This window comes from Equus asinus, chromosome 15 (genome assembly GCF_041296235.1).
Source record: "Equus asinus isolate D_3611 breed Donkey chromosome 15, EquAss-T2T_v2, whole genome shotgun sequence".
NCBI classification, from domain to species: Eukaryota; Metazoa; Chordata; class Mammalia; order Perissodactyla; family Equidae; genus Equus; species Equus asinus.
In genome coordinates, this window is record NC_091804.1 from 37008249 (window position 1) to 37033306 (window position 25058).

Genomic DNA, 25058 nt, shown 5'->3' on the forward strand with positions numbered 1-25058 from the left:
AGCTGAGTGGTTTTGTTTTTTTTTTTTTAGCTCTGCTGTTTAAACATGCGAATCAACCTATTTTTTCTTTACAACCATCATTTTCTTGTCTTCCTCTTTCAAACATGCTGATCTCTTTTCCAAGAGTTTCCAAGTAATTAAACCTAATTATAACCATTAAATTCTTTCTTTTAATGACAACTTTATTATTAGAAGCCAGCCACAAGGAGGAGATGTGACTGGCAGAGCCCTCCATTGTGTGTTAATCCGGCCCTAACCTCTGGCTGACTCTTCCAAGAGATAAACCCCACAGAATGGCGAGGCTGGTTCTGTGAATAGCTTTAATTAATACTTTGCTTCCTTGTGGCAGAGTCATTATTTGTTCAGCTTGTAAACAGCTACCAGGCGGTGATTTTTTTAAAGGCCCAGTTGGCTTCCATGGTGTGATGGCTTTGATTGGTTTTGTGTGTTTGTGGGTTTTTTCTTTAAAAGAGAGAGAGGGAGGAAGGTCTCCATTCCAGAGTGGCTGCAGGAGCGCATTGTCCTGAAATTGGGGACGTCGGGGTTGGCGACACAGAAGAAAAGCGAGGCCAGCACAGGTGGCAGGCTACCCGTGTTTGCGCCCCGTCTCCAGAGTGGGCAAGTCTGCCCTTCGCAGCAAAAGTCGGCAAGCCCAGACAGGGGTCCCGCTGAGCCGCAAGCCTGGCTCAAGGTCTGGGTGCTGAGAGGAGGAGGGAAGAGCTGAGATCCGAAACTGCCAAGCCAGCCTCCTGCCCCGCGATGCCCTGACCTTCCCTTCCGGTGGCAGCTGAGAAGGGACAAGTACTGTGCAAGAAAATGACTCAGCTGCCAGGAGTGCTTGCTCCCAGCCCACCCCCCAGCTGGTCCTGCCCTGTGTCGGCTCCATGACTGTCACCGTCACTTTAGGAGGTCCGTGCTGCTCTTACGCACGTTGTACGGACAAGGAGACAAGGCACAGCGACTTATCCAAAGTGCCACACCATCCTGGAGGAGGGGCAGAGCCGGGGTTTGCAGACAGCTGTCTGGCAGTGGCCGTGGTTCTGATACTGGGACAGGAAAGCTGCACCATCCACTCAGCTGGTTGGGAGATTCCGATTTTTATCTATTTATTTATTTTTCTGCTTTTTCTCCCCAAATCCTCCCAGTTCATAGTTGTGTATTTTTAGTTGTGAGTCCTTCTAGTTGTGGCATGTGGGATGCCGCCTCAGCGTGGCCTGACGAGCAGTGCCATGTCCACACCCAGGATCCGAACCGGCAAAACCCTGGGCCACCAAAGCGGAGCACATGAACTTAACCACTCAGCCACAGGGCCAGCCCCCTAACTTTTATTTTTAATTGAGCTCATCACTTAGTTAGAAAGCTGGCTTCATTAATAAGCTTGCCCGCTCTGTAATTGCAAAGTTGATTGCCTAACACTAAGGACAAGCCTTTTCATTATTTTAAGAAGATTTAGAGCAGGGGGTAATTTTGTCCTCCTGGGGACATGTGGCACTGTCTGGGGACATTTATGGTTGTCACCGCTGGGAAGCAGGGTGCTCCTGGCATCTGGTGGGTAGAGGCCACAGGTGCTGTAAACACCCTCCAATGGACAGGACAGCCCCCAGGCAGAGAAGGAGCAGGCTCAAAATGTCAACAGTGCAGAGGGTGAAAAACCCTGATTTATGGGATGCTCAGATCTTTTGTTCTAGAGGCGTTCTGGAAACACGCAAAAGCAATGTTCATGCACCCACCTATCAGTTTCCCTGATGCACTGGGCCAAACTCTTCTTTAGAAATAAGTAAGTGTTGGGGCCGGGGCTGGTAGCACAGTGGCTAAGTTCGTGCGCTCCACTTCTGCGGCCCGGGGTTCGCCGGTTCAGATCCCGGGCGTGGACCTACACACCGCTCATCAAGCCATGCTGTGGCGGCATCCCACATACAAAACAGAGGAAGATGGGCACAGATGTTAGCTCAGGGACAGTCTTCCTCAGCAAAAAGGAAAAAAATAATAATTAAGTATCTTAGTGATTTTGACTGTTAACCATGCCACCAAAAGTTTTTCAAAAACACATCTAAGGAGCTAAGAGTTCTCACCCCAAAATTAGCTACTGATGAACTTGCCAGGGCAAGAATATTTGCAGACCACTCCCCAAATTCCGAAACGTCAGCCTCTGCTCATTTATTATACAAGTGTCCTTAAGACAGTGCCTCGTGGGGGGCAGGAAGCAGGTTAACTGGTTTCGTCATCCAGGCAGCTGTGCGCTGAGAGAAGTGTTCAGAAATCCCCAGATGCGTCTTTGGAGCCACCAAGACTCCCCTCCTCTCCCCGGGGATTCTTGGAGATGCCCTTGGAGCAGGGAAGGGGCCCACACTCGGGGAGGGCTTCCCCTGGGCTGGGGGCCTCAGAGACTGGAACGGGCTTCACGCGTCAGAGCTCAGAATTCCAGCATCATGGGGTAAAGACGGTGGGCTTCCCGTCCTCATCTCGAAGGACTGACGGTGGCCTTCCATCTGCCACCCCCCAGGAAGGGTGGAACAGCTGGCCCCCGGGAAGCAGCCCACTGAGCTCACTGTGAGAACAAGATGGTGTTCACAGAGTCGGTTTTTCCTGAAAATGACTTTTGGAAACGTTGCGTTCGATGCCATGAATGCATCCAAAAAGGGCCTGAAGTTAGTTACCAAAATGGGTCTTCCCACAACACACCTCTTCCTGACTCCTGCGATGACATCCTAAAAACTTATGGGCTACCAGTGGGGGAGGGGGGGTGACAGAGCAGGGACTGGGAGCCATGCAGGCCGGCTCGAGCGATCTGGTTTCCAGTCTCGCCGGCCGAGGTGTCTGGTTCCCGCAGAGCCACTCCTGGCCATGGGGGCCCGGAGGAGGGCAGCCGCGGAATGAGAGATTTACCGGGGAACTCGGCTTTTCCACATCGAGTCCAGGAAATGAAAGGCACAATATTCAGAGGCAATAAGGGGAGATTCTTTGGCCCCCAGGCTTCTCTTTCATCCTCTCGGAAGCCCGGCAGTTATTAGAAAGGAGGCCAGCCTGAGATCTGAGAAATGAGTCAGGGCTGGTTTCCACCTGGCAGCTGCTGGTCATTTCTCCCAACTTTCGAAGTGTAATTTAATTAAAGGAACCATTTATTTCATTAAAAGTAGACGTCAACAGTTTTAAATCAGGCATTCCCCCCCCCAAAAAAAATCTGATTATAATCTGCCTTAAGCTTCTTTTCCCTAATAAAATACTTTATGTTATTAATCTTGTGGAGACATATTGTGTGAGTAAAATGGTTAAGATTTTGGTTTCTTAGGTAGTCCTGGGTTTGAATCCCAGCTCTGCTGCCTATGAGCAGGGTGACCCTGGACAAGTCACTTCATGACTTCAAGTCTTGATTTATCTGTAAAACAGGGAAGAGAGAATTTGAGGAGGAAAGGTGGTAATGTGGAGCTCATACGCGCTCCAGTATTCATTTAAAAAGTATTTCACTGAGCATCCTCTGTGTAGTGAGGTACGTTTCAGGGACAAGGGACACAGTAGTAGCTCTCACAGAGCTTGCCTTGTGGTTGAGGGAGAAGCACTAAAAATCATAAATAAGAAAGATTATTTCCAATAATGATAAATGTTATTCCTGTAACAAGTAATGGGATGTAGAATGAGTTGGGGGTCGGTGTCTGGGTTACTTTAGATGGAATGGTTAGAGAAGGCCTTTCTGGCACTGAAAGTGGGAACTGAAATCACAAAGGTGTCAGACGTGAAAGCACCTGGGGAAAGGAAATTCCAGATAGAGGAACCGCAAGTGCAAAGGCCCTGAGGCAGGAGTGAGTTTGGCAAGTTCAAGGAGCAGAGAGGTGGGTTGGAGTGGACAAGTAGGTGGTGGCCACTGAAGGATGTCAGCTTTCCTCAGAGGGCCAGGGCAAGCTAGTGGGTTTTATATGAGGAAGGATGGCTCTGGTTTTTGTTTTAAAAAGGTCACTCTGAGGGCCGGCCCCATGGCACAGCGGTTAAGTTTGCACGTTCCACTTTGGCGGCATGGGGTTCGCTGGTTCAGATCCCAGGTGCAGACCTATGCAACGCTTGTGAAGCCATGCTGTGGTAGGCGTCCCACATATAAAGTAGAGGAAGATGGGCATGGATGTTAGTTCAGGGCCAGTCCTCGTCAGCAAAAAGAGGAGGATTAGTGGCAGAAGTTAGCTCAGGGGCTAATCTTCCTCAACAAAAAAAAAAGGTCACTCTGGCTGCCGTGTAGACAATAGATTTGGGGGAGAGAAGCTTGCTGTCTTTGTACGTAGCCCAGCTCCCACCTGCGCTTGTTCTCTTCCTGCCTCCCTGTCTCCTTGTCTCAGTGACGAACTTAAGGCCCCTTGGAAATAAGGGAAATGACACGACACAGGCGAAGGGCCCAGCACACAGCAGGCGCTCGAAACCAGGAGAGCTCTGAGAATGAGTATTTTATTTGGGGGAAATGTCTCTTAATCCCTTGCTTCTGAAGAAACCAGGAAGTTGAGGTCTAAGGAGAAAGTGACATGTGGGGACGAGCCAGGTGCCTTTGTGACCTGCAGTCACTGGGGTGCAAGGCCCCCCCACAGCCAGTGAGTAAACTGCCTCCAACAGACAATGGGATGGCCGGCAGTGGTGGCCCTTGGCATCAGGATCTGAGTCACTTCCTCAGCTCCCAGGTTTTCCTAAAGCAGAAGATTTCACCTTTATCACACATCCAAAGCCCCTTTTTAAAATAAATAACTTGAAATGCCCCATTTACTACCCTAAAATGAAAATCTAAATAATGTAGCCCACCCAGTCACTACTTTGAAAAAAAAAAAAGAATATAATTTCCTAACTGTAATTTAAAGGAAAGAAAGAAAATTTGTTTTATTTCAATATGTAAATACTCAGGCATGGCCACGAGAGAAGGCGTAAGGAAGGACCGTTCGCAGGTGCCTGCTTCTCCTGGAAAAGGCTGCATTTAAGAGAAGGAAGAAAATCCAGAGCTGTTCTGGCTAGTAGGAAAAGTGGATTTTTATGGAGGCTTCCTGACAGAGGCGTGATGGGTGAAATCACTGGCCATTGGCAATTGAACTCCGTCTCCAACCCCTCTCGCCCCACCCAGGTCAGGGGGCATGGCTGAAAGTTCCAACCCCCTAATCACATGGTTGGTTTCCAGGCAACCAGCGCCCATCCTTAGGGCCTTTCCAGAAGTCGCCTGGTTAGGTAAACTCGGTGTGGTTGGAGGGGCTCATTATGAATGGCAAAGACACTCCTTTCTCCGTCATCGCTCTCATCGCTAAGCAAATTCCAAGGGTTTTAGGAGCTTTGTGCCAGAAACACACACAAAGACCAAATACATACTTCTTATGGAAAATCACGATACCGCACACCCCCAAACAGGGCTCCCCCCAGTTACTATGACAACCCAAAATGCCCCCCAAAATTTCCAGATTACTCCCTAGGAGGAGGTGCCACCTCTGCTGAGAATTCCTGCTCTAAAACCTGGTGCAGGAGCCGAGGTGCCCAGAAGACCAGCACTTCGTCATTTTGTCGTTGCATGCTGTGGAAGGCAGCCCAGTGGCCCCCGAAAGATGTCCGCGTCCTAGTCCCCAGAACCTGTGAATGTTACCTCATATGGCAAAAGGGACTAGGCAGGGGCCAGCCCGGTGGGGCAGTGGTTAAGTGTACACGTTCCACTTCTCGGCGGCCCAGGGTTTGCCAGTTTGGATCCCAGACATGGCACCGCTTGGCAAAAGCCCTGCTGTGGCAGGCGTCCCACATATAAAGTAGAGGAAGGTGGGCACGGATGTGAGCTCAGGGCCAGTCTTCCTCAGCAAAAAGAGGAGGATTGGCAGTAGTTAGCTCAGGGCTAATCTTCCTCAAAAAAAAAAGAGACTAGGCAGATGTGATTAAGTCCTCCCAATGTCATCACAAGGGTCCCCAGAAGAGGGAGGCGGGAGATCAGAGTGGGTAGTAGGAGACAGGAGGACAGAAGCAAGGGGCTGGCGTGGAGGGCCCACCTGCCAAGGAATGCAGGCAGCCTCTAGAAGCTGGAAAAGGCAGCCGTGGGAACCTAGTGCATATTGTCTTCGCGGTTACCTTCCGGTCATGGGGAGTGGAGCAGGTTTGCCATTACGGTCGTGACAACTTTCTAAAACTAAATGCGTTTAAGTTTAAAAAGGCGGGGAGGTAATTGAACTAAAGGAAAATACTAGGTTAAATTAACATGGTTGCTCTGCAGTGTGGCAAAACTTGCAAAGGTGTTACAAGAAAGGTCATGGTTTTGAAAAATACCGGGTTAAACTATTGCATGGGAATAACCACAGGGAATCGGTTCCAGGAACCACCCTCCAGGGTACCGAAATCCCCGGATGCTCAAATCCCTCATGTAAATGGCGTAGTATTTGCATGTAACCTATGCACATCCTCCAGTATACTTTAGAGCATCTCTGGGTTACTTACAATACCTAATGCAATGTAAATGCTGTGTAAATAGTTGTTATACTCTATCACTTAGGGAATAATGACAAGAAAAAAAAGTCTGTACGTGTTCACTACAGACGCAACCATGGTAGGCCTCTCGATCCGAAGTTGGTTGAATCTGGGGATGCAGAACCCACAGACCCAGAGGGCCGACTGTGATAACTAAGCAACAGGAGCAGGTCCCGTCACGTGCATTATCCTCCAGGAGCCCTGGAAGGGATTCACTGCTTGTATTCAGATGAGGAAACTGAGGCCCTGGGAGGGTGAACATCTCGTCCAAGGTCATGTCCCGGAGGGATGGCAGCCCCGGGATTTGAACCTGGGTCCTGCGGACTCCACGGGTGATGCTCCCAGCCACGTTGCTTCCGGGAGCTTCTTGCCTGTGGCCGCTTCATGCACCTCTTGTGAAGGTGGAGGCCGTTTGTGCTGGTCCTTTGGGGGAAGCCATCTGCCCAGCAGGCAATGCTTGTGTGAAGGAGCGATTGTTGCTCTCAGACCAGATAACAACTCAGACCCTTCCGTGGACGTGGCTTACACCACCTCGGGGCGGGGAGTCGGAGGGGCCAGTGGAAGAGAAGCCCTTCAGTCTTTCTGAAGTGCTGCCTGGTGACGCTTGATCATTGCTAAGATGTGTAAGATCGCTTGAGCTTGCCCACGGGACGTTGCCAATGTTGGAAACATCTGTTTTTTGCAGGGACATGGGGGGTGGCAGGCAGAGTCACGAAACTTTGGATTATGAGTGACAGACACTCAGTGCCCATGAGTTCAAGCCAAAAGTGAACATTTATTGGCTCATGTAACCAAAATGTCCAGAAGTAGACTTCAGGAACCGTGGGATCCAATCCCCAATAATTTCCCCTGCATCTGTGTGCGCTGTCAGGGAGCTCTCCGTGCTGACGGACAGCTACAGCATCCTCCAGCTTGCCTTCTACCCGCTCAGCCACCCCAGGGGTAAGGGGGGCCTCTGTCCCAGGAGTTAGAGCTAAAGTCCTAAGGCCAATTCTTATTGGCTCCATTGGCCACATGACCATCCCTGGACCAGTCTCCGTGATTCTGGTCAGGCCTAGGTTATGAGATTGTCCTGGAAGGCCAATGATGGGTATTATTTTTACTAAAAATTGTTAAGTGCTAGTTCACAGGCATGAAAGTTCATTCCCAGAGACATCAGGGATCTCCACAATATCATGCTGCCCCTTTTGCCGACCAGTTGGTGTTTTTTCAAGGTGTCTAATGAAGACACTGTGTTGGGGGCTCCCAAGACCACCCAATGAGTCGATGAGTCACTAGAAAGACCCACAGGACTCAGACCTGTTATACTCATGGTTACAGTTTACTACAGTGAAAGGATGCACATTGAAATCAGCACAGGGAAAGGCATACGGAATAAAGTCCAGGAGAGACCGGGCACAACCCTCCACGTGTCCTTTCCCAGGAAGCACAGACACCCCACTTAATTCTCCCAGCACTGATGTGCGGCAGCGCATGCCAAGTGTTGCCAACCGGGGAGCTCACCTGAGCCTTGGTGTCCAGGGTCTTTTTGGGTTCAGTGACATAGGCATGCAGCCCCTGCAGGACTGACCTCAGCTACTCAGACTCCAGGCCCCCAGAACAAAGACAGGCCTTCACCATAAATCGCGTTGTCGGCATCAACTTTCTGATCCACCAGGACTGCGTGGCCCAAGGGCTCAGAGCTCATCTACCCAGAGCAGCCAAAGGCAAGTCTTGAAGACAGACCTTCTTTAGGAATGTGCAGGGTTGGAGCAACCCAGGCCTGCTCAGTTAACCCTTTCCTGCACAGACGGCCTCTGAGTCTTCACAGCAGGGACTTGGGAGGGAATCAGTTAAATGGAGACCGCCAGATAGCACAGAGGCCTGGTGCATCTGAGCCACGGAAGGCAGACACTCCCACGAAGCGAAGAAGCCATAACAAGCATTGTGCCATCACCAGAGGATTAGGGAATCTGGAGTCAGAGCAGACCTGAGTTCCAGTCCCAACACTGCCTCTCACGTATTGAGTAACCACAAGCAAGTCACCCAGTAATAACAGAAACAGCAATATAAATAGTCGCTGTCATTAAACTAACATTTATTCAGCATTTACTGTGTTCCAAGTGTGGTTCTAAGCTCTTTAACAGTCATTAACTCACTGGGTTTTTGTTGTTGTTGTTTAACACAGTCACGGTGAGAAACACATTTTACATCATGACCCAACTCACCCACACGCACGCACTCCAGCTGAAGTAGAAGGTCACCCTTACTGCACATGATGTACTCTGATATTTCGCCATCTAATCTAGGGGTTGGCAAACTTTTTCTAAAAGGGATAATAAACATCTTAGGCTTTAGGCTAGGCTCTGTAGCGGCTCTCAACTCTGCCACTGTAGCACAAAAGCAGCCATAAACGTTAAGTGAACAAATGGGTGTTGCCGTGTTCCAATAAAACTTTATTTACAAAAACAGACAGTGGGCCACAGTTAACCACGCCCCCTGGATTCTGTTGTGTTTCTTCCATTCTTTTCTCTTTCTTAACGTTGGTCATTAACGTAAACTTTCACTAAAAGGATTATTATGTGCACTTTGAAAAATTCATTTAATGTTTATATTAACCCTAAAAGGTAAATAACCCCATTTTATAGATAAGAAACTGAGGCACACAAAGGTTAAGTAACTTGCACAAGGTCACCCAGCTGGTTAAGAGGTGGAACTGGCTGAGGTTCAGAGCCCACCGTCTGAACCCTGACTCCCAGGCACTTGAAGACTGGCTATTATCATCATCATTCAGCCAGCTGTGGAAGAACCTAAAGGACCCCAGTCACGTAGCCCATTTCAGGTTGAAATGAGGTTGTGCCTTTTGTTCAAAGGGTTGTGATGCTGTATAAATAGTGTGGAAATTCTAAAATGGACAAATAGAGTTGTGATTTCATTAGAACAACTTTTTTTGTAAAAACCGGACTCCTTTTGAAATGACAGTGGTGAATATTTCCCACTCTGCAGGGACTGGGGGTAAAGCTCTAAGAACGCAGCTTCACCGGGGGACCTCGTAAAGTTGGCTATGGTGGAGACACTTAGAGGACAACTGCTGTCATCTTATTTAACCCTGAATAACTTCCGCATTCAGATTTTGACGCCTCCACGAATACACAGACCGTTTTCTCCCTTCGTGTTTATTTGACGTCAGATGAATTTCGTTTTAGGAAAGACTTTCTTTTTTATGCTCTTACCCTCTCTCCTCCTTCCGGGAAATACAACCATACGTCACAAGATAACTCACTGATGCCCGAGGCAGGTCTTAGAGCCACCCATATGGCGAAAGGCCCCCTCCATCCTCCTCTAATTAAGAGACTTCAGCAAGAATGCGTAATAATTAGGTTACGGAGCCGCATCCAGATCCACAGCGTCTGCCTCAAGGCGGGTTCCAGTGCTCGGAGCCCCCTCATCAGCCTCCTAAATGCATGCACGCACAGCTCACCTCCCCGTCTTCAAAACTGAGCCCTGAGAAATCTGTGGAACATTAGAGCGCATTGAAACCATCTACAGAACCTTAGTCTGATTTGTGCCTCCCCTGGGGTTCTGAGAACCACCCACAAACTCTCGAGTCAAACAAGGATGACATTCCATCCACCCAGCCCCACCCGCCCCCAGCACAGCCGTTCGACGGTTGGCTTACAAATTGAAGCCTGTTGTGGAAAAACCCCCTTTTCTCAGTTCTCCCTTCTCGTTTAAATTGATCATTTTTTAAAAGCAATCTGTTTCTGCTGTTGCTTGTTTAGGAAATTAACCACTGATTTTCTTTTTAATCCAAAGAGTATGTAGTGATTAAGAAAATAGTTTTCATGTGAGATGGTGCTGTCGTAAAGTACCATCTGATTTGGGGTGCTTCTGCTGGGTTTACAGAAACAAGCTCTTTGCTTAAGGGTGCGAGGAAGTGGACTGGGGGGTTTGGACGATAACCAACGCTCGTGGAGTGCCTGCTGCATACCCGGCTAGGTGCTGACACGAGTGCTGTCTCATTTAGTCATCACTGCAGGGTTAGGTGGTCGAGCCATCCGAGTGGATACGAGTGGGTCAGTGGCTGAAGACCATGGTGTGAAGGTCCCACATTTTAGGCTTTATTTGACCAGGAGCCATGCGAGGTCAGAGAGGGGGTCCTCCCCTCAAAGCTGCCCAGAGTGACCGAAGCCAACAGGCCAGGGCGGTGTGTTGACGGAGTGTATTAGGGACCCGTTCCGCAGGCAGTGGGAGATGGAACCAATGGCTTCCTTCCTGCCCTCGCTCCAGATGTATTTCACATTAATTAACGCTCAGTCTCCACCCATTTTTCTTTTTTCTTAGTTTCTCAGTCTTTGCAACCCTGGAAAAGCACTTTCTACTTGGATAAAGGGGTCTGACCCCGCTAACAGTTTGTGCTTCTCTTAGGCTATTCCAGACTTTTCTGCCCCTGCACAACTAGTTTTTATCAAGTTCCTTGGAAGGAGGTCCCACCTGCACAGTTTAAAACACTCCAAAAGGCAACATGCACACAGATTTTAGGAAAACCTGACGTAACGAGAAACCTCAGGGAGTTGACGGGTATTTTAAAGATTCTCCCCAGAAACGTTCAAGTGTCTTTAAAATTTTGTTTTAATTTTTAATTACACAATAAATGTTTGAATCTCTTCTCCTTTAAAAAGTTTTTAGAATACTCTAGACGATGCTGAAGTTCACTTTGATCATCGTCTCTAATTCCAGTCCTCTCCTCTCTGCCTTCCAGAAGTAATTAGTGTTCTGACTCTGGGTATGTCCTCCCAGATATTTACAATCTAGAAATGCCCATGGAAAATATGTAATAACATTTTACGTGTTTCTAATAAATGCTAATTACATGAAGTATGTAACTTTCAGAAAACTTGCTTTCACTCAATATTTTTTTTGATGTGTTCATGTTAATACGTGGAGATCTGGTCCATTTCTTTCAACTGAACTTAATTTTCCATCGTGTGAATATGTAGTCATGCACTGCATAACAATGTTTCGGTTGACAGCGGGCCGCGTATATGACGGTGGTCCCATAAGATGAGGACCACACAGCCTAGGTGTGCAGTAGACTATCCCATGTAGGTTTGCGTAAGTACACTCTGTGATGTTTGCACAATGACAAAATTGCCTAACGATGCGTTCTCACGATGTGTCCCCATCGTTAAGTGACACATGACTGTAGTATCTCATTTAATCCTCTGGACAAAGTCCAAGTTGGACCCATTTTACAGAAGGAGAAGCCGAGGCTTTGAAATAATAACTTGCCTGAGGCCACAGAGCCAGTAGATCTTATAGGCGGTGGGTCATTTCTGTGACGGACGTGTTTGGGGTCAGCTCAGGATGGAGTGAATCAGGTATGTAATGGATTATGCAAGTTGTAGTTCCTGAGAGGGTAGATTTACTTGTGGGGCAGGTTGTGATAGATGGGGTACAAAATAGATTTTATTATATTAATGTTTTATATTATACTTTTTATTTCTCTAGTCTCCTTTAGCTGGACAGCTAAATCGTTTCTAATCTTTTGCTAGTCACCAACCATTCTGTAATTAACATCTTTTTACACACCCCTTGTTCACACGCACAGATTTTTCTCTAGGGTACCTAATAAGAAGTGGAATTACTAAGTATGTTCCCTTTAACTTTAAATTTTTTAATTCAAGAAATATATGCATATAGTTTAAAACTCATGTAGCTCTCCACAGGAAAGCATTGCGAAAAACAGCCGTCCCCAGTGAGCCCCACCCACGCTTGCTTTCTGCTCAGAGGCAACAGCTTCCAACTCACCGTGATTCTTTTGGTCCTAACCTCCAGATTTCGAAGCAACCTGCTTATGTTGCTGCTGCCTGATTTTTTTCTGTTCTAGGCATGATCTCTGGCTTCCCAAGCTAGAGGATAAGGATTTAGCTCTCTTTTCTCGCCCTGGCCTCCATCCCACATGCAAACTTCTCTTCACATCCTCCCAGTATCAATAAATCATTTCCGCTTTATCAGTATAGAGCGTTTGCCTTCTTATAACTAGACAAAGACTTTTCACAGATAAGCCAGTCTGGATACAGTAATTGCTATTCCTGTTTTATGTGCTGGCCTGGGAGAGGACCTTTTTCTAGATAAATCCTTTAGGGGGCTGAGTCTGGATGGCAGCTGCTTGCTCCTCATCAAGCACGTCGAGGGCTGGCCATCGAGGCTGAGGTGCTCAGACAGCCTCGCCAGGAGGGGATGTGCAAGCAGGCAGAGGTGAAATGGTCTGGGTATTGAGTAATGCATCGGAACACCCCCAAAACCTTTTCCCAGGTCACACAATGACTCCCTTTTTGGCCCTGAAAAGTTTTGTTTTCCTCATTTTCTCTTCACTGTTCACTGAATTCTCTCCCCTGCCGCCTCCCAGCCAGGCCCCGGCGGTGCTAAGCTTTGGCAGTCGGGGCCCTGACGAGGTGTTTCTTCTCGTGGCTGCGTTCCTGGGCTTCATTCTTCGCAGTCATGAGTGAGAAGCTGAGATCACCAGCTCCTTCTTTTTTTTTTTTTTTTAAGGGTCTAGAAGGGTTTGTGTTGTTAATTGTTTATTTTTATAGGAAAACTAATTCAGCCTCCCGGTTAAAAAATTCAAACAGGAAAGGAAGTGTGTGGAGTGACAGTTCAAGGTCCGCTTCACCCTTCTCCCAACCCCGGCCCCTCCGAGTCCCCCCAGAGGAAGTGTTGCTCTGGAACCAGATGACTTGGGTTCAAATCCCAGTGCTCACTAGCTGGTGTCCCTGAGCCAGCTACCTAAGCTTCTCGAGCCTCAGCTTCCTCATCTGTAAGTTGGGAAAACAATAGTGCTCACCCCAAAGTGCTCTGTGGGAATTAAATGAGTTAATATTTATAAAGTGGTACAGCAAAAGCACTGAATAAATGTTTTAACCAGGAATCTTATTGTGTTATATATCCCTTTAGACCAGTGGGTCTTAAGCTTGGCTGCACATTGAAATCACAGGGAGCTTTAAACATTCCTGATGCATGGACCCCCACCCTTAGCAATTCTGAGCTTATTAGTCTCCATGCAGCCTGAGCCTGAGGATTTTTAAATGCTCCCCAAATCATCACGGGGTGCACCCAGGGTTGAGAACCATTGTGCTACATAATTCCCACGTGTATCAGTCAGGATAGCTGAGGGGAGGCTGCAGTAACAAACATCCCCAGAATCCTGTCGACTTCTCATGGACGGTACATGTCCGTCGTGGTCTGCTGCTCTGACCCACCTCATCTGTTCTCTGGAACCCACACCAAACAGCTTTTATCCTGAACATTTAGTCTTGTGAAGCGGGAAGAACCACGCACAGGTTCTTAAACAAACATAAACTTCTGCTCAGATATCCTCTGCCAAAGCATGTCACGTGGTCACATCTGAGTTCCACAGGGAGGGTGTATACCTGGGGCCGGCAGACCTTCTGCAAAGGGCTAGACAGTAAATATTTTAGTCTTTGGGGGACATATGGTCTCTGTCACGACTACTCACCTCTGCCTTCAAAGCACAAAAGCAGGTGTAGACAATACCCTATCAGAAAATGTAAAAAACTGGGGCCTGCCCGGTGGCATGGTAGTTAAGATCTTGCCCTCCGCTTTGGTGGCCCCATGTTCGTGGGTTCGGATCCCAGGCACAGACCTACACACCACTCATCAAGTCATGCTGTGGTGGCTTCCCACATACAAAATAGAGGAAGATTGGCACAGATGTTAGCTCAGGGCCAATCTTCCTCAGCAAAAAAAAAAAAAAGTAAAAATCATTCCTAGCTTGTGAACCACACAAAAACAGGCAGCAGGCCAGATTTTGCCCATGGGCTGTAGTTTGGCAACCCCTGGTATGTATCATCCTCCTACAGAGAGAAGCTCTTCAGGAAGGGCCCTCAGTATGGGCAAAGAGAAATGCCGTCTGTCACACCACGTATATAGAAAAGAGAGGGAAGAGCCCCTTTCCTGGCACAGTTGTGCTTTACAGGTTCTGCTGTGATGCAGCGTGCTTTGCTAGTTAATACTGTATTTCTCCAGAGTAGTTTCCTATCAGTAGCTCTCGCATGACTTACACTTTTTTAATGGCTGCCTAGTTTTCCCTGGTATGGATGTACCCTCGTGGGTATTCTTCGTGTGTTTGTTTTTATAGTTAACCCCCCTTGTTGGAGAAGAGTGATTTTTGAAATACCAGAAGTAAGGCAGCGTGCCCGGAGAGATTGTGTAAGGAGGGAACCAACATCCGCCTCTCCCAGTAGTTGATAGTGTTTATGCTGCTTTCTCTGGAATCCTCAGGCCTCCCCGAAAGCACGCTTTCCCAGAGGCCCCCCTTTATTACAGCCATTTCTGGTCCCTGCAACACTGAACATGGGTGCAATTCCAGGGGCATTTAGGGGGAGGTTTGGATACTGAAGAGGGTAGATGGAAATGACGGAGACCTGGAAGTGAAACCTGAGGCTGAGCAGCGTGGCCACGCTGACCCACACGGAGACGTGTGCTGGGCGGGGTGCGAGCCGTGCAGATGCGGAAAGACCAAAACCGCCTTTCCGAGGGGGACGGGCGGGAGGGGCGGCGAGCTGACAGTGGCTGCCCGTGCATGAGCCTGTCCCCCTTCTTCCTGCCAGGACACCACGACGTCCGTGCGCATCGGCCTGATGATGGAGGAAATGATCTTCAATCTCGCGGACACGCACCTGTTCTTCAATGACCTGGAGGTTTGCAATTGCTTGTTTCGCTTCATATTCGTGGCTTTGGTCACCGGCGTCTGGTTTGGGGGGAAAGATGCTGCCTTTTCTTTTTTCTTTTTGCCCTTCTTCCTTTGGAGGCTGGAAACTTTCGCTAGCAACCCCCAAGAAGGCACAAAACAGTGGGCAGGGACAGTTGATTGGAAACACACGACCAGATCACGTCCCCGGCTTCCCCGTGTGTTTACCGGGCTTTGCTCTGCTCGAGTGCCGATGTCCACTGGCAGCTTCACTAATCCAATAAAGGCTGTGTCGTTTCTTCCTCCTGAAATTTGCTGTTTAATAAGTTTATTAAGGCAAATTAGTACAGATCCTCCTGGGTCAGTAATAATTAGGGGTGGGCCAGGATGGAAGCTTTTAAAAACAATTTACATTCTCCTGAAAACATGTTTTACAAAGAGAGAGAGCCAGCAGAGGGACTACGCTTATTTAAAGTATCTGCTCCTGTGCCCCTAAGCCAGCGGCAAGGGAGATGGAGAAAAGGGGGAAAGCAGCTTCAGAAATAAATTTAATTCGTTTGTTTATGCCCAGCCTGTGTCAGAAAAATTTGGGAAGAATTTCAAATGGAAAACATATTTAAAATAGAGCTATTAAAGCAAAAGCTAAGGAATAGAGAGTGGTATAATGGAGACGGGTAAGGCGCAATACCAAAAAAAATTCAGCTCAGGTCAACTACTGCAGTTAAGTTCAGAGTTAATCTCTGAGCTCCCTGGTAGCCAAAGCAAAAAGAGAAATACAATGCATTACTTACCTCTCATGAAAGAGCAGCTTTCTCCAAGGTGAAGGGTTTTTGGCTGATAAGAGGATTAATGTGGGCATCTTCTGGCTTTGTAAATTACATTCACATTATTGGTTTAACAGATTGAAAAATAAAGGTAACCTACAATAAAACTGTACGTGAAAGAACAATTCTATTTTTCCCAGTAGGAATATTTTTTCTCAGAATCTAGGAAATTGCCGGGGACTAGACTGTGAAGTAGAAATATGAAGACTATAAATTCTAAATGTGTCCTGGCTAGCCCAGAGCATTACTAATATTTGTCATCAGCAAAGGAGACAGGTTTTCCTTTCTGGTCTGTAGTCCGAGAGTTTTAGAGGAGGGAAATCCTTGCTGGAATGATCAGTCTTGGGTTCTGGCCAGGTGGGCAAACCATTTGGGCCTCAGTCCTCCTATCTGGGAAATGCAGTGGGTGTTCTCTGCCCAAGGTCTGTTTCAAAGAGAGGATCTGTGCAGAGAAACTTGTCGATGACAGAAGAGAGCTCTGGAGCGGTGGAGAACACCACCAGCATCAGGCCCGGGACTGTCTCTTCAGCCAAAAGCAATATGCAGCCTTCCTTTTCAATGACCTCTCATATCTTAGGGAAAAAGAGACGGGGGAGAAAGCTGGAGGGAGAGAACTTACAAGCAAACCAAAACAAACATGGCAATTGAATTCAGCGAGTATTTATGGAGCCTAATGTAGTCAAGACTCGGGGGGAAATTATTGGCCCTTGTAGTTGAAAAGTCCAGCGTAGATTTAGTTTTTCTCTGTCTCCTTCTTAGAATGTTAGTTCTATGAAAACAGGGACCAAAACTGTCTGATTCACCCTAAATCCCCAGTAAGCAACCACACAAATCCATGAACGAGAAAGGATGTGAAGAAAATAAAACAATGAGGTGTGACAGTGAGTGATGGGAGAGAGGGGGTACGATGGGGGATCAGGGAAGGCGTCTCCAGGAGGTGACACTTGAGCCAAGGCCTGAATGATGACAGGAGCTAGCCAGGTGGAGATCTAGGGAGGTGGGGTCAGCAGGTGCAAAGGCCCTGAGGTAAGAACTAGTGTGAAGGCCACAGGGACCAGAGTGAGTGAGTGAAAGCATGGGGGGACTTGGGTAGATGAGTCCTGAGGGGGAGGTGTGGGCCAGACACGAGTCACAGACAGCAGAGTTTATTCTAAGTGCCGTGGGCAACCACAGGGTGAGGAACAGCCGTGTGATCTGTTTATGTTTTATAAAGACCGTTCTGGCTCCTGCGTGGAGCAGGGGGAATAGGAGTGGACGGGGGGTGGGGTTCAGGGAGAACAGCAGGGGACTGCTCCTGTCATCCAAGCAAAGGAGGAAACATGAGTTGGGTCCAGGTGATGAGAAGAGGTGGCTTCAGGATGGCCGTGAACCCAGAGGCGTCGCTGATGGGTTGGACGTGAAGTGAGGGGGAGAGGAGTCAAGGGGGCTCCTGGGCTTGGCCTGACCGGTGGTGCCATTCTCTGAGACGGCCAAACAGAGAAGACTCGGGAATGCAGTGGGGGAGACCACCCGTCTGCGGGGGGCACACAGGGTCTGAGATGTCTGCCACACGCCAGGGAAGATGCCACATCGACCGGCAGATGCCTGAGCTGGAGCTGCTCTGCAGTAAACACCCAGACCCGTGGCTGGCGCTTTGTACCTCTTGGTTGACCCTAAGGCTCAGAGCCGGGTGCTCCGCGGGCCCCGCGTGTGTTTCAGGCCGCTGTCTTTGAAACCTCGCCCCCTCTGCGGTTCCTCGCTGGCCCCGGAGTCCAAGTCGCACCTCCTCCAGAAGGATCCTAATTAGCAGCTGGACCTACTCAGAGGGAAACCAGTTTGTTTTTATTCTCTAAATGTTTTCCAAAATGTCCCTAGTGCCAGAAGCCCCCGGGGCACCTCGGCAGAATTGAAACCATGTTACGCGATGGAGAAGTTAAGACTTGCACAAGTGAAAACACATTGCTTGCCGGAGCAGGGAGCCCCACTAGGAATCTAAAGGGCAGCCTCCCGAGGCTCCCCAGGGAGCAGTGGCCTGCAGGGGTCCAGCGCGAGGCCCGCCGGCTCCTGCGTGCCTGATCGGCTTTAGGGAGCAAAGTTGGATCCCTTTCTGCTCTGAGCCAGCAGTGCCATCTGTAAGTTAGGAGGTGGGTACCGCCCCCAGGAGCAATGGATGGAGTGTGTCCCATTTGCCAGGCCCTCCTCCAGTGCTGCGGGTTCGGTGGCAGACAACACACAGCAAGACTCCCGCCCTCAAGGCATTGATCCTCCAGCTGGGGAGGCAGACCATAACCAACTGGATGTATAACATCAGATAAAGTGCTCCGAAGGGAGACCAGCAGTCAGGGAGGGGACGGTCACAGGGGTGGTTATTTTACTCAGTATAACTAGGTAAGGCTTCTCTGACATCTGAGCAGAGACCTGAAGGAGGTGAGGGGGCGGGCCATGTGGGTATCTGGGTGAAGAATGTGCCAGACAGAGAGAACAGCAGTGCAAAGGCCCTGAGGCATGGTCAAAGTTAGCCGGTTCCAGGAACAGGGAGGAGGCCAGTGCAACAGAAGCAGAAGGAGCAAGAAGGATTGTGGAGAGCCTTGGGGCAGGGGGCAAATGACATAAGGCTTCAGATAATATTCTAAGGGTGACAAGAAGCCATCGGAAGGTTTTGAGCAGGGGAGGCAGGTGATCTGACTTATGGTTAGGTGGCTCCCTCTGGCTGCTGGGTGGAGAACAGACCAAAGCTGGCACAAGGGTGGAAGCAGGTATCTGCTGCCATCAGTGGTCCCCAGACCCCCTGGGGGGAAGTGCTCACAGAGAACCCAGGAGCAGTACCGACTAGTCAGAGACGAGGTGGACGCTGAGTTCAGCGGTGTCTCCCGAGATTCGGCCGTGGGTCCTGAGTTTCGGGCAAGTGCCTTCTAATCAGTTCAGCCCGCCTTTGAGTCCCGGCTCCATCATCTCCTGGCTGTGTGACCTGGGCAAGCCGCTCCATCTCCTTGAGCCTCCCTTCCCTCATCTGTGAAATGGGTAGGAGAAAAGCCCCTACCTCCCAGGGCGGCCCTGATGGTGGGAGATGGAGGAAAGCAGTCAGCACAGAGCCCGGCACCGGTACCTGCCCGCACACGGGCCCCGCTGCCAGTGGCTCCATGTGCCACTGGGACTGTGCAAGGCAGGATCCACGGTCCGCGGGAAAGCGTTTAATTTAAATCGCTAGATATTTATCTTACTCTGGATTAGAAAAGTGAAACTAGGTTTCCCAACCCCTGATTTTACAATAATCCAGTAACAGTACGTGTAAAACAGAGATAAGGCCAAGATGTCGACAGTGGTGTGCAGCCTGCCCCGAGCCACAGCCCGTCGCTGGAGTTGGGGCAGAAACATCGACAGCCACCACTCCTGCTCCCGGCCAGCGTGCCCAGGGCAAGAGCTGCTTGTTTTGCAGCAAAATCCGCGCTGGCGAGAGCGTCATCAGAAACGTCGCTGGGTTGTGGGGCGTGGGAACCATCCTGGGGCTCGCTGAGCGGCACGCTCTGAAAGCCCTTTCGTGTGAAGCGGGAAGCCTGCAGCCTTCTACGGGCAAGGCAGTCACCGCCGAAGCCGGTGCTGGACCAGGCGCGGCAGCCTCCATCCCTGCAGCATCCATTCCGGCTGAGCGGGCTGAGCGCCCTCCGGAGCACAGCCCCCTTGGGGGTGACCTCAGGCTCTGGGTGCTGCCGAGGAGGACCTGCCGTTCGTTCAACATGGCCCCCTGCAGGGAGAGGCGATGGGGAAGGCAAGGCAGATTCCTGCTAGAGAAAGCCCCGCCCTCACTTCTCCTGTCTTCCCTCTTTCTTGCTTCCCCCACCCACTTCTATCTTAGTGTCCTCTCTCCGTCTTCCAGAACCCCCCATCTGTTCTTTCCTCTTACCTTCCTTTCCTCCCTTTCTCTCCCACCCCTTCCTCTTTTTGCCGTTCCGTTCTTTCCTCCTTTATCCATCCTTTGATCCCTGCCTCCCTCCATCCATCTCCCTGTATTGCCAGTCCATCATTTCCATACAGCCAGCGTTCTATCCCTCCATCCATTTTTCTTCTTTCCCACTCGTTCATCCTACTGTCCATTCATCCATCTTCTCATCCATGTATTTTTCCATCTTCTTTCCGTTCGTCCCTCTACCTTCCTTCTCTCTCTCTCTGTCCTTCCCTCCTTCCTTCTGTCTGTCCACCTAGGCTTCCTTCTTTCTTCTGTCTTGTTCCTCCATCTTTTATTCCTCCTCTTAACATTTGTTGCCCATCTATTATGTGCCAGGGGCTCTGGTCACAGAAATGAGCCAGGTGTGGCCCCCGTCCTTGAGGAGCCCAGCTCCTGGTAAGGGACACACATGTAACACATCGTGATAGGACCAGTGACTAGGACGGCTCTGATGGGCAGTCCCGAGGCTGTTGAGCAGAAGCCCAAAGTAGGAAGTGAGTAAGTAACCCTTCTGGTTGGGATGAGGGGGAACGGGGGACCCATCAAGGAGGAGGAGATGCTTTAGCTGGGTATTAAAGAAAGAGTGAGGACCTGCTCGGGGTTGGGGAGGAGGCATGGGAGAGATGGAAGAAGAGTGTTCCCGGGCCAGGGAACAGAACGTGCAAAGGGGAAGGGGAGGAAATGGACTGGTATGTTTGGGGAACATACAATACAGAGGTGGTTAATCCTCCTGCAGACAGATCCATTTTTATTAACTTGTCTCACCTTCTCAGAGGGAAGTGCGTCTCAGAAGTGCCACCTGGGCACTTCAGGGACTTGGAGACAGAATCTACAGTGTGAGAGCAGTTGCTCAGGTCACACTCCGTCTGTTTGGGGTGCGTGAACCCCTGACGTTGAATGCAGCGTATGTGTGCATGCTCAAGCGTATGTGTCTGGAGGGGGGGTGGGATCCAGAAGCTTGCTCCTTTTCCAGAGGGTCCTGTTGTTCTAGGGTTAAAATCTGCCCAATATTAAGCCTTGTAGCTCTGGGAGATGCACCGGCTTGGTTTCCCTTTCTAGCTCCCCGTAACCCTGGCAAACCAAGGGAAGGCGAAAGAAAGTGTACACTTGGAGCTGAATTAGAACCCAGCTCCTCTGTGAGGGGACTTCTGCAGTGAAGGGCAGCACTCAGAGCTCTGGCCAGGGCGAGGTGCCCCGGGGGTGACCAGGGAAGGCCGGAGCACAGCTCACCCCGAAGCTGGTTCCATCGTGTTGCCAGGAGTGGAAAGAAAGCAGCGTCCTGACAGTCCCCCCGCCCCCGGGCACATCCCCGCTGGGCACGTTAGCGCCCGCGGCTGGTGTCGGCACGCAAGGAGCCTTTTGTGCTGAAGCCGGGCCCAGCCTGCCCAGGGCTGGGAGCCGTCTCTTTCCTCCCTCCGCCCCGGAATGAGTGAGGCGGCTGCAAAAGTGAGGTTGGCAGAGAACCCCGATGTTCCCGCAGAGAAAACGCCCGAAGAAGCAGGTACAGGCTTGAAGTCAGGCGGCCTTTGACGTAAACCCGGTTTTGCCACTGGCTGGATGACATTACACAAAGTTACGCAAACCTTCTGGGCCTCAGTTTCCTCTTCTGTAAAATGGGGATTAAAATATATCTCATCGGTTGGTGTTAAGACCAGAGACGAAGTGTGCAAAGCCCTTAGCCCGCGGCCGGCTCCTCACCGTGACGGGATCACTGGCGCTGATGCTGCAGGGCGCCAGGCTCGTCGTGAGCGCGCAGCCACAGCAGCTGAGATCATGGCATCCGGCACAGACCTGCGGGGTTGACACGGTTTGTCCTGCGCCCCCAGAGACGCAGAGCAGAAACGCCCTGAGAAGTGGGAGTCAGAGGCCACGTCCAGATCCACGCCTGAGAAGGCACCTCCTGGGGGTTTGTTCCCAGACCCCTTCGGCTCTGCCTGGGCCCCCTCTGCTTCAGGGACCGTGGGTCCTTCCTTGTTGACAAGTAAAGGAGGAGACCCGTCAACCCAGTGCAGCCAGCTTCACAGGAAGCACAGAGCAGTCCTACTCGGTGCCCGCCCAAGTGCCTGGCACAGAGCTAGCATGCTGTAGATACTTTTTGAAATGACTTTGATGGCTACAAAAAGCCAAAGGATGAGCTGCAAACATCCCCTGTCCAGTGGCCTTTATCAGAGGCAATGTGAGGGAATAGTCCAAGCAAAAGCTCTGGGGCCAGATGGCCTGGGTTCATATCCCTGCCGTGTGACCTCAGGTAAGTTACTTAATCTCTCTGTGCCTCAGTGTCCTCATCTGCAAAATAGGAGTCATAATACCTGCTCGTCAGATTACTATGAGAATGACATGAATTAATATAGAAAGCACCTGGAACATAGTGAGCACTATCTAGCTGAGCATTATTAGTATTATTTTATTAATAATAATTTTCATTATCTTATTTGCATATAGAATAATCACCTGCTAGGTGCCAGGAATCTGTGTGCTGTGCTGTGCAGTAAATCCTCTTTATTTCCCCCATTTTATAGATGAGGAAACTGAAGTTTAGGGAGGGTAAGGGATTTGCCCAAGTTCACAGAAGCTGTAAGTATTAAGCCCAAGGTTCAAACCTGGGTTTGCTGGACTCCGGGCCTGCGCTCTTAGAAAATGCAAATCTTTAAAACGAGAACTCATTATTTATGTTTCAAGATTCATATGGTAACTATGTTTCAAGATTCATACTATAACTTTGATTAAAAATAAATAAAAAGGGGCTGGTTCAGTGGCATGGTGATTAAGTTCTCATGCTCCACTTCAGCCACCCAGGGTTTTCAGGTTCGGATCCCGGGTGCAGACCTGCACACCGCTCGTCAAGCCATGCTGTGGCGGCGTCCCACATGCAAAACAGAGGAAGATTGGCACAGATGTTAGCTCAAGGCCAATCTTCCTCATCAAGAAATTAAAATTAAAAAAATAAAAAATCGAGCCCATGTTGAATGACTGAGATGCTCTAGGGAGTAGGATTAGGTGTGTTTCCAAATTCTAGCAAGAGGATGCTCAGTTTGGCCATGAAAAAGCAGTTCAACAAAGGTGATTGCAGGCAAAAGTGTTATAAGTGGATATGGAGCTAAAAGGAGAAGGATGTAAAATAAAGAGAGCCAGTGAAACTGACTGTCCGGCTGCAGGGTGTTAATTATCAGCTCATCACACCACTGAGGCTCCCAGGCGATTGGTCATCACATGAAGTGTGGACCCTAAAGAGCATAGTAGCATCTCCCGTTCTCTCGGTTAAAACGGCAGGTGTGTTGACAAGAGCTGTCTTGGGCACCTCTCGCCCTCCAGCTTCCACTCTGTTCTTGGTATGTTTTAAAAGAACACAAAATTTGCAGGCAAGATGCAGCAGAACCCTCAGGGGGACCTCCTCACTCTCTGTCGCCTTAATGGGCAGGCTGCCAGTGTCAACCCGGGAGGAGCAGGTGGATGAGGGTGCTCTCCCTGCAGAAGGTGTCCAGGGGCTGGCACAGGGAGGGCAGTAGTGAGAGGGAGGCAAACGGTTTGGTCCCAGGAGGGAGATGGCGGGGACAGTAAACCCAAGGGGTGAGATCAGTCAAACTGGCAGAAGGCAGTCACACAGCAGCAGGTTGAGGTACCTGGCGCCGTCCTGTCTTGCCTGAGTTTCTGCAGCCTTCTCCCAACTTGCCTCTGGTCCCGGCCCCTGTGCACCTCTCCCCATCTCGTTTGCTACCTCTGTCATCCAAGAAAGGTAACAGCGGGGGCTCTGTTACAGTCTCCTCGACATGTCCCTGCTCCCACTCCTCCCTGTTCTATATTTATTAGGATCCAAGCTCACCAAAACAACCATGGTTTAAGCAAAATAAGAGTTTACTTCTCACTCGTGAGAGAATCTGAACGGGAGCCATCTGGGGCCAGTAAGGCAGCTCTTCCAAGAAGCGGGAAGCCCAGGTTCCTTCTCTCTTGTTGCCCTTGACCACACGGTCCGTCACCGCAGCTACCACATGCGCATTCAAGGGCACCACCCAGAGGATGCATTTATAACTTCTGCTTACATCCCATTGGCCAGAGCTGAGTCACATGGCCGCACTTTCCTGCAAAGAAAGCTGGGAAATGTGGTCCTTGTTCTGGGCAGTCACATGCCAGTGAAAATTCTGATACTATAGAGAAAGGGGGAAATGAATGTTGGGGTCAGCTTGCACCGGTTCTGTTCTCATCACAGTAGCCACCGTGGTCTTGGTGAAGGGAAAATCTGAATGTGTCACTCTCGGCTTAAAGCTCTTCTATGGCTTCCCTGTGGTCTTAAAAGAGAAAAAGATATAGCCAAGCAGAAAAATAAAAATAAAACATTCACGGATTGGCCCCAACTACTTCTCCAGATTCTTTTCATACTGTTTTCTCTGTTGTTTACCCCACTCCAGACCCACTAGGCTCTTAGGCTTTTTTCAGTCCCTTGAACACACCACGCTCCCTCCTACCACGGGATTCTACACGTCCCGAGCCCTCTTTCCAGAACACGCTTCCTGTACATTCCCTGTCCCCTCTTTCTCGAACTCCAAGATCTAGCCAATTCCTCTTCATCTTTCACATCTCTGAACCAGCGCCGCTTCCCCAGGAAGACTTATCTGATGTCCCCCAATAAGGTCAGGTTCCTCTGTTATCTGCTCCCAGGACACCTCGTACTTGTATGGTGCACTTTGCACACTTGTAACCAGTTCATGAACTGTTTGCAATAATTTATGTGAGGCATGTCCTCCCCCAGCTGTGTGTTCCATGAGGACAGAGAATGTGTCCACTGTGTTCTCTGGTACGTCGATGGCAGAGTAGGAGCTCAGGAAATCTTTGTCGATTATTGGCAGTCAGTGATCTCGTCCTCTGACCTTTACGTGCTAACAACTGCCTGCTGGAGTCTCCGACCTTAACTTTGATTTTATTAGAGATAAAGGAGATTAACAGTGGTCAGCGCAAACTGCAATGTATTTCTCTTGTTGTGAAACTCCAGAAGTAGGCACTCCAGGGAGCTCTTCTTGAAGAAGGAGAAAGATACCAGTTCCTGCCAGAAATGTGGCTCCACCAGCCCTGGAGTGTCTTTCTTGACCTCAGGGTGACATCTAAGTTCCAGGGAGCAGAAGGGAGGAAGGGACAAAGAGGAACTGCCTTTTCTCTTTCAGACACCTCTTAA

General features: G+C 49.7%; 1 protein-coding gene across 4 annotated transcripts in view; it reads left to right on the forward strand.

Annotated features, from left to right (window-relative positions):
- EYA2 (EYA transcriptional coactivator and phosphatase 2) overlaps positions 1 to 25058 on the forward strand; it is a 251292-nt gene that overhangs the window by 189311 nt on the left and 36923 nt on the right. For all 4 annotated transcript variants that reach the window (XM_070486023.1, XM_070486022.1, XM_070486026.1 and 1 more), the window contains one exon: positions 15069 to 15158. In XM_070486023.1, coding sequence (XP_070342124.1) covers positions 15069 to 15158 — 90 coding nt within the window. The remainder of the gene's footprint in view (positions 1 to 15068; positions 15159 to 25058) is intronic.